Consider the following 13,559-nt stretch of genomic DNA (forward strand, 5'->3'; position numbering starts at 1 on the left):
AACAACAACAACAACAACATTTTACTTTGAGCATTTTTAATTTTATGTATAACCCAAAAACAGAGGTGACCAAATGCTCTAGAATAGTAGTTGGATGATTCCACCTTGATTTTTTTAAGAAAAAAAAATTCTCATTAACCTTTTTTCCCTACATAAAAAAATTTCAGTGAAAATTTGACTTATTATTTGCATTAAATTTTTAAAATCATACACACTTAATGAGGAAATAAATGTCCCTACATGGTCCACACATGGCAAACAGGTTGCAGTTACTCATGATTTCATTTTACGTGGATCCATTATAAGCCTTTACTATAGTAGCTGTAAAGAAATCAAGACATGTTACATTGGGGAAATCTGCTGTCAAGGACCTCGGTAAAGTGCTAAAGAGAAAGAATGCTAGTTTTTCAACTCAAGTACATCTGATGCAACCTACAATATATTCAACTGCTTCATATGAGTCTGAAAACTGAACCATAAACAAGGATGACAGAAGAAAAATCTGAACTGTAGTGTAGGAGAAGCTTTTGAATTGTAGTGTTGGCAAAAATTATTATATTATTATTTAATAATAATTATTATATTATTTTTATCAGGAGTGGCATCTACTTCCTAAATAATATGCCTCCAGAAACCCTATGAACTTTGATAAATGATGATAGTTGTGGAAGGGCTTCAGGCCTTTTGTTCATAGGGTTGCTTTAAGTCGTGCTCAACTCAAAGGCAATCAACAACAACATATTATTATTATTATTATGTTATTCATTATGATATTGATAACTGAATATTTTGTGGTGATATATGTGATATTATTTATTTTACTTTATGATATTATATTATTTTATTGAAAATTGAATATATTATGGTGACCACAGCTAAAGCCAAAAAGGAGGAAATTGATGACTTTTATCAACTTTTGCAATCTAAAATTGACCAAATATGCACTCAAGGTGCATTAATACTAAACAGAGACTGGATTAAAGATGGAAACAAAGAAAAAGGAATAATTGTTGTTAGGTGCCAGTGATCCTATAAACAATAGATCTGAACCTTGTCCTGTCCTGTGCCATCCTCATAATTTTGACATACTTAAGACCACTGTAGCAGTTACTGTGGTGTCAATCCATTTAGTTGAGGGTCTTTCTCTCACTGTCTACCAGTCCAAGCATGAATTTCTTTTCCAAAGAAAAACCTTTCTAATAACATGTCCATAGTATGTGAGTGAAGCCTTATCTTCTTTGACTCCAAGAAGCATTCTGGCTGCACTTTCTCCAAGACATCTATATAGTTTTTTGGCTGTTTATGGAACAATCAACATTCTATTCCAACATCACAACTCAAAAGCATCAATTCTTCTGTCATTTTACTCACTGGCATTCTCTTAAGTGTGTAGCGAGTGACTGAAAAGACCATAGCCTGAATCAGGCAGACCTTAGTCTTCAAATTGACATTATTGCTCCTCAGTGATTTGGAGGGGTTCAACTTTTGACTTTTCCAGTGCAATATATCCCCAGATCTCCTGACTGATGGTACACTAAAATTTTTATAGTGAGGTAGAATACATTCAAGGTCATATTTTGAATTTTGTGGACTTAATTTTCTTCAGCTTCAATTTGAACTTGCGTATGAGCAACTGATGGTGTATTCCATAGCCAGTATCTGGCCTGGTTTTGACTGCTGATATTTAGCTTCTCCAGTGATTCCTTCCACAGATGTAATTCCTGTGTAGTACGTCAGGGTAATCCATGTTCATAGTCATTGTGTTTCTTTAAAAAGGTATTTTTTAATGAATATATCACTGAATGTGCAAATTCAATCATTTATTTTCAATCATTTCTGTCACCAAGTCCAAAAACAAATTCAAGGCTCAAGTTGCAATACTAAGAGATATGATGGGCAAAATACTGCAAGTTGCATGAATCATGAAAAGAAGATGGAGGGAAAACACAATGTTACTGTATAAAAAAGAATTGATTGGTACCAAAATATTATAGGAAGTATCATACAAACAAGAGCTAATGGTAATGAAAGAAGAAGTTCAATTTGCACTGAAGGCACTGGCAAAAAATAAAGCTCGCATGAATCAATGAGATACTAATTGACAAGTTTCAGCCCAGAGATGCAGCCCTGGATATGCTTATCAGTCTACAGGAATATTTGAAAGACAGCTACTGACCAACTGACTGGAAGAGGTCAATATTTGTTTCTGTTTCTAAGAAAGGTGATCCACTAGAATGTGGAAATTATCAAACAATATCATATGTAAGCAAAATGTTGCTGAAGATCATAAAAAAATGACTAGAACAGTACATCGACCTAGACTATCAGAAATTCAGGGTGGAAATTTAAGAAAATGAAAATCTTAAGAGACTGTGGCACATTGCTGGTGTCAGACTGATCCTGGTTGAAGGCACAGAATACCAGAAGAAGGTTTGTGTTTTATGAACTATTATGCAAAGGCATTTGACTTGTGTGAATCATAATAAATCATGGTTAACATTGATCATAATGGGAATCCCAGATTTAAATATACTCATACAAAACCTAGATTTCAGCCAAGAAGCTGTTGACTGTGAGAACCTCCCGGGCTGCTCTGCAGAAGAGAGGTCTGAGAAGCTGCTTCTGTAAAGACTTCAGCCACGGAAAGCCCACGGAGCAACTTTCCTCTTAACAAATAGGGTTTCCATGCATCAGAAGAAACTCGGCAGCAACAGGGATTTTGGATTAATGTGGAAATGATGAGCAAAATGGAAAGATGGAAATTAGTATATGATCATGATTTACAAAAGCAGAATGATATTCCATAACAAGGAAAAGGGGGTCCATATTCAGTCTGGAGCAGCCTCTCCCCAGACTGAATTGTTTTCACATTAAAATTTTCTTTCAACTGTGGAAAAAGATACTTAAATTATAGTCAGGTAAACAATATTCTTGACATAGCTTCTTTTTTTCTTTTTCTTTTTTACTTTTAAGAAAAGAATCCGAATGCAACGGCCTCCATCTTGGTTTCCACAATTATAAAACACACACCCCCCAGCATAATCACAGCATACCAGATGTTGTTGTTGTTATGTGCCGTCGAGTCACTTGCGACTCATAGCGACCCTATGTACAACAGCCCTAAACCCTGCTCTATCCTGTGCCAATCTCACTGCCTCTGACACACCCATCCCGATTACCCCAGTCACTGAATCAATCCACCTCATAGAGGGCCTTCCTCTCCTGCGCCGTCCCTCCACCCTCCCAAGCATGATGTCCCTCTCCAAGGACCAGTCTCTCTTCACAACATGTCCAAAGTATGTTAGACGGAGCCTCAGAATCCTTGCCTCCAAGGAGCCACCCGGTTTAACCCTTTCCAGGACGAATCTGTTTGTTTTCCTAGCAGCCCATGCCAGATAACAAAATACTGTTTATATGTGGATAGAAAACCATCTTCTTAAAAAAACTTTAACATTTTTAGAATAAATGAAAATATGTAGAATTACAGAAAGAAAATAAAATATATGGGATTAAATGACTTTGGTTATACAAAGAAAAAGGAGATTTCTGCATCATTTCTGCTCCATTATTAGCTGTCAGTGTGGTGAGGAAAAGTAAAAGACAGTATGTCTTTTGAAGTTTCTGTTCTGGGCCTGCCTTAACCCATAACTTTTAAAATTATCTCTTAAAATAGATATAATTTTATGTATGTCCAGTGAAGACAAGGTTTTGAGTTACAGAATTCACCAATGTAAGAAAAACACTACATTGCAATCTTTTCTTTTTTTCCACACATATCACCTCAACCTCTGCTAACAGCAGCTCTAAATCCCCCTGGCATATTACTAAAGTTCACTGTTTACACATCAGCCCAAAGGCAGGCTGTTCAAACCCACCAACTACTCCAATGGAATGGATGAGCGATCACCTCCTGTGTGATTTACAGTCTCTGAAAACCTGCAAAGGGCTGTGGTGGGGGGTCCGCTGAGTCAAATCTGACTTAATGGCAATGAGCTGAATATTATACTTGGGTACTTTTCCCAATGCGTTTCCTATGCCCTAGTTCAATTATTCCTCACAACAACCATCTGAAATAGGTTGCAAACCTTATTAGTAAACTCATTGTGAAGAGTAAAACAAAAACCACAGAGAAGTTAAAGAAATGTCCCAAAGTCACACAGCAAAAAGAGGCAGGGACAGGACTAAACTCTGTACAATCAGGCTCACAACATCACTGTCCCACAGAAATATAACAAGATGTATATGATTCTGCACGTTCAAATTTAGAGTTTAATAGTCACATTAAACATGTGAAACAGGTAGATAAAATTGAGTTTACGTATATTTTATTTAACTAAACATGTTCAAAATTTCACTGCTTTAGTTTGCTTGGCTCCACAGTCAATACTCTTGGCACCAGTAGGTAGGAAATTAAAAGACGTATTGCCATGGGAAAGTCTGCTGTTAGGGACCGTTCCAAAGTTCTGAGCAATGGTGTCTCTCTGGAGACTAAGGTGCGTCTGATACAGGCCATGGTCTTTGCAATCACTTGTTAGATGTCAGAGAGTTGGACAATGACTAGGGAGGATAGAAGGAGAACTGATGCCTTTGAGCTGTAGTGCTGGAGAAGAGTATTGAGAGTACCATGGACTGCTAAGAAAACAAACAGATTCATCCTGGAGAGGGTTAAACTGGGCTGCTCCTTGGAGGCAAGGATTCTGAGGCTCCGGCTAACATACTTTGGACATGTTGTAAGGAGGGACAGGTCCTTGGAGAGGGACATTATGCTTGGGAGGGTGGAGGGACAGCGCAGGAGGGGAAGGCCCTCTGGGAGGTGGATTGATTCAGTGACTGGGATAATCGGGATGGGAGTGTCAGAGACAGTGCGATTGGCACAAGACAGAGCAGGGTTTAGGGCTGTTGTACATAGGGTCACTATGAGTTGCAAGAGACTCTACTGTACATAACAACAACAACAAACATGTTCAAATTATTATTTTGATATGCCATCAATATCAATGTTAATAATGAGGTATGTTACATATACTCCGCACTAACTTTTTAAAATCTAGTGCGTATATACAGCACAGCTCAATGTGGACTCAAACTGCCTGCCGGTGACTTGGTTCCAGCTTGCAGGGAGCCTGCCTTGTGCCTCCGGAGCTGTGTATCTTCACAGGAGGGGGCTGCCCACCATTCTGGCCTGGAGAAGTTGGTGAATTCAGATTACTGGAGAAGCAGCCCTTAGGTTAGCAACACAGCATCCCAAGCACGATGCCATCAGCGTTCCTGACTCACATTTCAAGATGCAGTAACCACAAGTAGTTACAAGACAGTACAGCTCCCGGCCTGCTTGCTAGCCGCCATGCTGCTCCAGCAAGGAACTGAAAACGTTCTAGGGTGCCATTGCTATATATAATTTTTCCAACTATCGTTCAAACAGAAGCCCCTAAGCAGGGTCCTCCTTCACAGCAAGGAGAGTGGAGCCTTGTCTCACACAGTGCGGGCGTGTTGTCAGGAGGGCCAGGCCTTGGAAAAGGACACCTTGCGGGGAAAAGCAGTCAGAGCGAGAAAGCCTCTCAACAAGATGGATTAACACAGTGGCCGTAACCACAGGCTTAAGCAGAGCAGGGGTAGTGAGAAAGATGTCGGACAGGGCGAGGTTCTGATCTGTTGTGCTAGGGTCGCTGTGAGTCAGGGGTGACTTGACAGCGACTAACAAATAGCAGCAGCCTTTCCTGTAATTCATTTTCTCCTGCCTCATCTTGAGAGAAGAGAGAAGAAAAAAAGTCCACCTCACTGGGGAGGCCATTCTCCCAAGATATTTTCACACGTTTCAGCTTCTGTTACAGACCAGCTCCCAAGGATATTTGTGTAGCGAACACAAAGGTAGAGTCTCTCTTAGGTTGCTGTTGTTAGGTGTCAAGGATGACTCATAGTGACCCGAGGAACAATAGATCTGAACCCTGTCCTTCCTGTGCCATCCTCATCATCTCTGACACACTTGAGCCCATCACTGCAGTCACTGAATCAATCTATCTTCTTGAAGGTCTTCCCTTCTCATGCTGACCAGAGGGGAGAATATTTACATCTTCCTCTGGGGCAAAAGTTCAATAGACAACATCACGATAGATGGAGAAAAAGAAATGGAAATTGTCAATGATTTCATCTTGCTTGGATCCACAGCCAATGCCCGTGGTTCCAGTAGTCAGGAGACTGGGAGATAGATAGCATTGGGAAAGTTTGCTGTCAGGGATCTCGCCAGAGCTCTGAAGAGCAATGTCATCATCTTAAAGGATGATTTAAGCCAACGGTCTTTTCAAACACCTGCTATGCATCTGAAAGCTGAACAGTGAATCAAGATAGCAGGAGGAGGATCAATGTCTTTGCTTTGTGGTGTTGGAGAAGAGTGCCTCTTCATAAAATTGGCAGTTTCCTAAGCTTGAGATTCCTCAGCTATGACACAAAACCTCAGTGCATTCAGCACCCATCTACATTCCTCTGATTATTTTCCTGAGGTGTGGGAGTCAAGAGAAACTAATACATACATGAATGCCAATCTGCCTCCTGTGCCACAAATAATAAAATCCCTTTGCCTCTTACCTAAAAAGGCAAGTTTCTGGTGGTTCGAATCTACCAGCAGCTCAAGAGAGAAAGATTGACTGGTTTTTTTCTTCTTAAAATAGACAACTTCAGAAACCCAAGGAGGGCTACTATGAGCGAGCTGAGTTGCCTCTGACCCAGGCATATCACCTTCAAGCAGAAGCTGTAAACTGGAAGGCTAGTGTTCAGGGTAAAGCTTCAGATTCTTCATAGTTCTCCACACACCTTTTACGTGTTGCTGGGTTTTAGAAAACTTCTTTCAGAAACAAGAACTCTGATTTTGCACACTTAGGAACTAAGATCAAATCAGTTTACTGTTTTAGGATTAAAATAGCTGCAAAAATTCCAAAAAGAGGCAGAGCTATCTAATGCTTTCCCATGATTATCAATGTCCCGCATTAGGCTTGGATTCTCCCACAGCTCAGCAGAGAAAGATGGGCAATCTCCTCTCACGTGGTGTGCAGCTCCTGAAAGCCCCCTTGCAGAGGGTCTTTGGGTCGGTCCTGCCCCAATGGCAGTAATTTTGAGTTGTGTTTATTTTTACTAGGTCTTGTCAAAGCCCCATTTAAATTCTTTCACCACAGCAAGCATGTCATCAAGCCACTTTTGTTTCTTTTACAAAGCATTTATGCATACCTTACCTTTCCACAGCATTTGGCTTTGTCTATAATCTTCAGCGCAAACTCCTTTCCAGTGGACCTACCAAATAATCAAAGAAAGGCCATTTAAAGACATAAAGACGTTAGCTTGCTGTCAACAGGATTCACAGCAACTCTGCAGGACAGAGAGTTGCCCCATATGGTTGCTTTATAAGGCTTTGAACCTTTATGGAAGCAGATCACCTTATCTTTCTCTCAAAGAGAACAGGCTGGGTTCAAACCCCTGACCTTTCAGTTAGCAGCCAAGCACTTAAAATACTAGTCACCAGGACTCCTTTCCTAAAGACATTATCACTTATCGTTTCCTCTGCAGCAAAGCCTCTTCTCCCTCCATGTATATGAACAGCTGTCTCAGGCCCTCAGCCAGCAACTGTGAAACTAGAAGTCTAACTCGTCATCTTAAAAGTAGGACAAGGTCTCAGACCCTTCACAGTTCTAGACACACCTTTTATATGTCACTAGAAGCTGGTGGTTCAAATCTGCCAGTCACTCTACAAGAGCAAGAAAGAAGCTCTTCCAGTAACTATTTTTAGCCTCAAAAACCCAATGAAGGGGCACCATGAGTCAGAATGGACTAAATAGTAATGAGTTCTTTGTTTTGGATTTATAACAATTGATAACTGTAATATTACAAAGTAGTCCACATACTTTAATAATTTCAATTGCTTTTATCAGGCCTGGAACAGAAATGGTTTTTCCATAATCAATCTTAAAAGAGTTCATGCAGGAAACAGATAAAATTAAGAAAAAGGGAATCAAATTTCTGACAATTTTCTTATTCTCAATTCGCCTTTAGATTAGTCCATTAATCACACAGCACATTCTTGAAAACGGAAAGTCTCAAGCTCTCTTTATCTGTTTCTCAGCCAAAAATCCAGCTAGGATTTGCTGCCACTCTGTCCACCTCTTTAAATGCCCACCCACATCAGGCACTGGTGAGGTCATTTACCTGGATACAGGAATCCTGACTACTATTTTTCAATCATCTTTAGTATTATTTCATCTGAACATCTAAAGGATGTCTTTTAGTATAAACAAATAGCTAATAAGGCACACTGCAGACTTTTAAGAATGTATCTATCTCCCTGAGAATATAAGAACTGAAGCACAGATTTTTACACCAGTGTTGATAGCAGCATTATTCACCATCATAAGAACATGGAAACAGCCCAAATGTCCAACCACAAACCAATGGATTGAGAAATTATGGTACATTCACATAATGGGATATGATACAGCACATAGGAGCAATAACTTTGTAAATTATTACCAACTTGGGAGGGACTGGAGAGCATTACACTGAGAGAACTAACTCAGTCCCAGAAGGATAAATATTGTATAAGACTGTTACTGTAGAATGAGTATAAGGATCCAGGAGGGGTGGGAGAGGCTGGAAGCAGAGGGATGTGGATGTGCAAGGGGCGGTGGGATTAAACATTGGATTGTACAGTTTGATGAGTGGGGGGATGAGGGAAATGGAAAGAATTTGTTCAAATTTGTATTTGGATTTTTAAAATAAACTAGTAGAAAATTTAAAAAAAAAAAAAAAAAGAATACATCTATCTCCTAAACACAGTCGCTTCTTCCTGGCTCTCATAGTAACATGCTGATGAGGCCTAGCTTGGAAGAATTACTTAAGTTGCTACTCCAACTCCATAAAAACGCGAATCAAATAGTTTTTTTAAATTTCTGACAAGTCTTCCTCATTTTATTGCTGTCAAGCTGTTACCAACTCCTAGTTGACGCTCCACTGAGTTTCCAAGGCTGTAAATTAAATGGGAGGAGAAGGCCCATCTTTCTCCCCCAGAGCTAATGGTGGATTTGAACTTGCAGAATGGCCTTCGGGTTAACAGCACAACCCCCTACGGACTAGGCCACCAGCTTTACAAGCTTTAGGAGTCATATTCCAGGTGTTTTGTTATTTGGGTGGCATTCTGTGTGTGAGTGCTAAGTAAATGTGCTTAAAGGCTTGAGAGCTACCACATATACCAAAACAAAAGGAAAAACTATAAGATGGGAAAATGTAATTTTCCAAAACATTCTAGAAAACTTCTGACAAAGAACAAAAACTGCCTCTCATCTATACACCCAAAGATTAGAATTTGAAAATTTCCTGGTGTTCATACAGTTCACAAAAGGCTTTTAATGAATATTAGTAGCTTTTGAGAATTTAGGATTTTAATCAAAACAAAAATGGCCTGGCGACATAGGTTCATTGATGGTAGAGCACTACCTGAAAGGCAGGCAGTTCAAATCCACCGGCTTCCCTGAAGGAGATGTGCGTGGTCTCCTTCCTCTGAGACTGACAGGTTGAAAACTTGGTGGAGGGGTCTCTGTGACTTGGAAACAACTCAACTTTTTTTTTAAAATCAAAAGAAAGAACACTGCATAATCCACAAATAAGTAATTTTTTAAAAGGCAAAAATACAGAGTTCATTATTCTGAACTATTGGTACATTCAACTCAGTATTATCTTAAAGGGTTATTTTAGAAATTAAATGACTTAATAAAATGACAGCAATGAGAACCAAGGAAGTATATAAGGGGTTTTTGTTTGATGTTTGGTCTTTTTGTTTTATTAGAATGAGATTTATCCTTTTCCGTTTTATTTTGGCTCACAGTAAAATAATATAACTCAGCCCACTGCATAGAAAAGCAGTTTCATAGTCTAGGTATACACATCCATTTGTGAACATGCAAAAATGATTTTGCTAAGGGTGGACTTTTAAAAAATTTTCATATCCAATGAACCTTTCTAGACATTTTAGGAGGATAAACATTAGAAGACTGAGGAGAAGGCTTCCAAGGGTGGTCTTTTATTCATTAAGATAAAGAATGAACTTCCAGGGAGAAATTTATGTGTCAGTGAACAACAATCTTTCCTCACTATTCACCCACCTGTCCATGCATTCTTTGACCACTGCAAAATTGCCATCACCAATGACCTTCCCAATTCTGTATTTCTCTAGAAGAGTGGAGGACTCAGAACATCTGTTTCCATTCACACCTGCAAAAAGGAACAAATGTTGAGTCTTAAGAAAATGTAAGCATTCTATTTTTATTTCTATATACTTGCAAAACAATAATTTGCAATGTATTCATTTTTAAAACTATGGTCAAACAAAAATCTCTATATTTTTCATATAGAAGATATAAATCACTAATGTTCTTATGACTTTACTGACTGAATCAGAAACCAACAATGCCTCAATCTTTCCTCAAAACGTTGAACATAGAAACTATTCCACTCTTAGGAATACATCCCTAGGAAATGAAAACTGATACACAAAACAAGATTTGTACACCAATGCTTACAGAAGCTTTATTCACTATTGCAAGAACATGGAAATAGTCCAAATGTCCAACCATAACTGAATGGATTGAGAAATGGATTGGGTGCATTCACACAATTGAATACTATGCAGCACTCAGGAGCAATGATTTTGAAAAATAATGCATAACTTGGGAGGGACTGGAGAGCATTATTCTGAGTGAACTAATGCAGTCTCATGGTAAAAAGAGAAGGATAACTAGTAAACATGTATGGGAACTCAAGGAGAGAAGGGGTGGGAGCAGAGGGGTAAGGATGAGTAGGAGCAAAACTACAGGGTTTCACAATTTTTTGGGTCAAACACTAGTGTGTATGGTGCTATGATGGTATTTAGATGTGATTAGTATTCAAAGTTCATAAACTAAGTATATTACCCTCTGTCACATGCGTAGCCTCATCCAATCAGCTGAACGTCTTAAGGGCAAACACTAAGGTTTCTCAAAGGAAAAAAAGTACATTCTGCCTCAAGAATACTACATCAAACTCTTGCCTAAGTTTTCACCCTGCCAGCCTGTCCTTCAGATTTCAAAATCAATCCCTTAAAACAAGACTGTCTGTCTCTGTGTGTACACGTGTGTACACGTGTGTAGGCACATATACGCAGCTGGATGTCTCACTGAAAGATTCTGATACAAAACCCAAATCTGAAATCTTAAACAGTGAGAGTGAAATGAACAATGAGATTTTATGTATCTTTTTTTCAAAATTTTTTAATTTTATGACTCTTGAATTGACTTTACCCCTAACACCCAACAGACTACTAGGTAGCATTGTCATACCCTTGCTTAGGAAAGTAGAACTTTTATGAGTAATTATAAATTTTAAATATCCATTTTAAACTTAATAATTTTATTAATCCTAATTTAATACAGGTGGGTTTGGGGTGGCTATCAGCACCACAGGTGTGACTTTGCTTATGAAAACCATCATCAGATTGGGAACTACCTTCAGGACTCATGCAACGATCCAGGTCAGGTCCACCGTTGACATTGGAAGAAGACCCACTGTGTGCAGAAACCTGCTGAAATAGGCAACCCACCATTATGTATTAGTACACGCTCATAAATATTTAGCTGGCTGAACCTTACTGGTTAACAGAGGTTATCTGCAGAGTGTAAAAGTGTAACAACACAAAAAGAGGAAGCCTCCTTCTCCTCAACTCATGCTTCTCTCTATATATTACATTAATGCTTTTCTTCCTCAGGTACAATATTTTTTTAAGTTCATGTTAGATAGTAGCGAAAGTGACCTCAATGGAATGGAATGAGAGAGACTCTGAGTTTATAGTTACCCACACAGTTCTCATTAGTCGCAACAACTCAACATTGTTGGGCGTCTTCATGTGTGTTTCAGTTCATAGCAACCCTGAATACAATGGAACAAAACATGCTCAGTTCTGTGCCATCTTCAAGCTCATTGCAATGTCTTGTGTCTTCTGTTGTAGCCACTGTGTTAATCCAGCTATTTGTGGGTCTTCCTTTTTTTCCACAGAGCGTCCACTTCAGCCAGCATGATATCCTCCTCCTGATAAAATGTCTTGTTAGATTTTTTTCCTTTTTTAAGGAGAAGGTATTAGTTATTAACGTCTTTCCTTAAAAGATCTTGGGCCTAACATAGAGCCTTGAAAAGGGAAGCTCGTAAATTTTTAAAATTCCCCTGAGAGATTTGTGCTAAATGATGTAATAGAATTCTATTCCTCCTTTCATCTAAATTTCAGACAAATCTGAAATTTGTCAATCAAGGAAGTAAGAGGACCAAAATGAAACACCAATAGATCAAAAGTTAATGGAAGAAAGGCAGAGAGAATATAATTTTTGGCAAGTTTTATTTCAAAAGATAAACTGAAAGATTTATGCTGTGTGTCACTTCACGCACCAAAGTGTTGGGGAGCAAGCTAGTGCTCAGAAACGACTTTGGACAGTGATGGTTTGCCTGCCTGTGCCTACTTCCCAGCCTAGCCCAGCCAGGCGGCCCCACGGCCACTGGTCAGGGAGGCGGCGAGGAGAGCAGCCTGTCACCCAGCCTGAGCCTTCGGGGAGCAGAGTTCACAGGGCTCACATCTACATCACGGTGACAGGACGCACCCCTGCCCCTGTTCCCTCCAACAACTGCTGAAAACACTGTAAGATTCTTCTATCACGTTGTGGGGTTTTTTGTTTTATTTTGTTTTTTTTTAGCTAGTCCATGTAATTTCTGGTGTTTTGCAAACACATGTGTCCCATCTGACTCAAGGGTTCTCCAGAAAGGAAATCTCAGAAGGTCTCCAAAGAGGACATTTTTGCCCCATTTACATTTTCACATGGATGAGTAACTCCCAGGAGTGTATACTGATTGAGTTCTGGTGACCCATTGGAAGCCTTCCTGGTGTTTATTTTGATTAAACCCCTCCCCCCATCCTGTTTGCCTGCACAGACCAGCAATTAGAAGCAGGGTTTGTGCTGAGACGCTGGGGCAGCAAAGAGGCAGAGACAGAGCTGGGGGGAAGCCCTTTCGACAGAGCACCACAGAAAGGGACCTGGCAAAGGTGTCATTAAACCACCAGGAAATGTCACTTTCCCAGTAAATAATGATCTCAAGAATACTGGACTTAGAGGGAGGGATTGTATAACAATGAAAGAATTTTTCTTTTACTTTTCAAAGAGAAGAATGAACTGGAGGGGAGGGGTGAGCAGGGAGAAAAGCGTAACAATGAATGAATGGAAATCCAAAATCTCTGTAAATTTTCATTAAAATTAAAATAATAAAAAAAGAAAAAAGAGGATACATCGTAAATTTCTCAAATTATTTGTTAAAAACATGTTAAACTTCAATCCTTAAAAGCCTAACACCAATAATGTATATAGAGTTAGTAGAAGATATGACTTATCCAATTATCTATCCACATATGCTTCTTAATTTGAAAATAAAGCTTTCCACAAAGGAAATGAAAGCCTAAGGGGTGGGGAGGAGGCAGGGGGAGGGAAAAATAATCTTACTACAGCAAAGCT

At 39.3% G+C, this 13,559-nt stretch overlaps 1 protein-coding gene across 1 annotated transcript in view; it reads right to left on the reverse strand.

Moving 5' to 3' along the window:
- LOC102853053 (serine/threonine-protein kinase DCLK2-like) overlaps positions 1-13,559 on the reverse strand; it is a gene marked incomplete at its 3' end in the record, with an annotated part of 227,857 nt that overhangs the window by 7,811 nt on the left and 206,487 nt on the right. Inside the window, exons 7-9 of the mRNA XM_006903305.1 lie at positions 11,518-11,593; positions 10,140-10,248; positions 7,224-7,281 (exon numbers count right to left, since the gene is read on the reverse strand). Of these exons, the coding sequence (XP_006903367.1) occupies positions 7,224-7,281; positions 10,140-10,248; positions 11,518-11,593 (243 nt within the window). The remainder of the gene's footprint in view (positions 1-7,223; positions 7,282-10,139; positions 10,249-11,517; positions 11,594-13,559) is intronic.

The sequence above is a fragment of the Elephantulus edwardii genome, unplaced genomic scaffold (genome assembly GCF_000299155.1).
Source record: "Elephantulus edwardii isolate Elephantulus edwardi_28Jun2011 unplaced genomic scaffold, EleEdw1.0 scaffold00558, whole genome shotgun sequence".
NCBI classification, from domain to species: domain Eukaryota; kingdom Metazoa; phylum Chordata; class Mammalia; order Macroscelidea; family Macroscelididae; genus Elephantulus; species Elephantulus edwardii.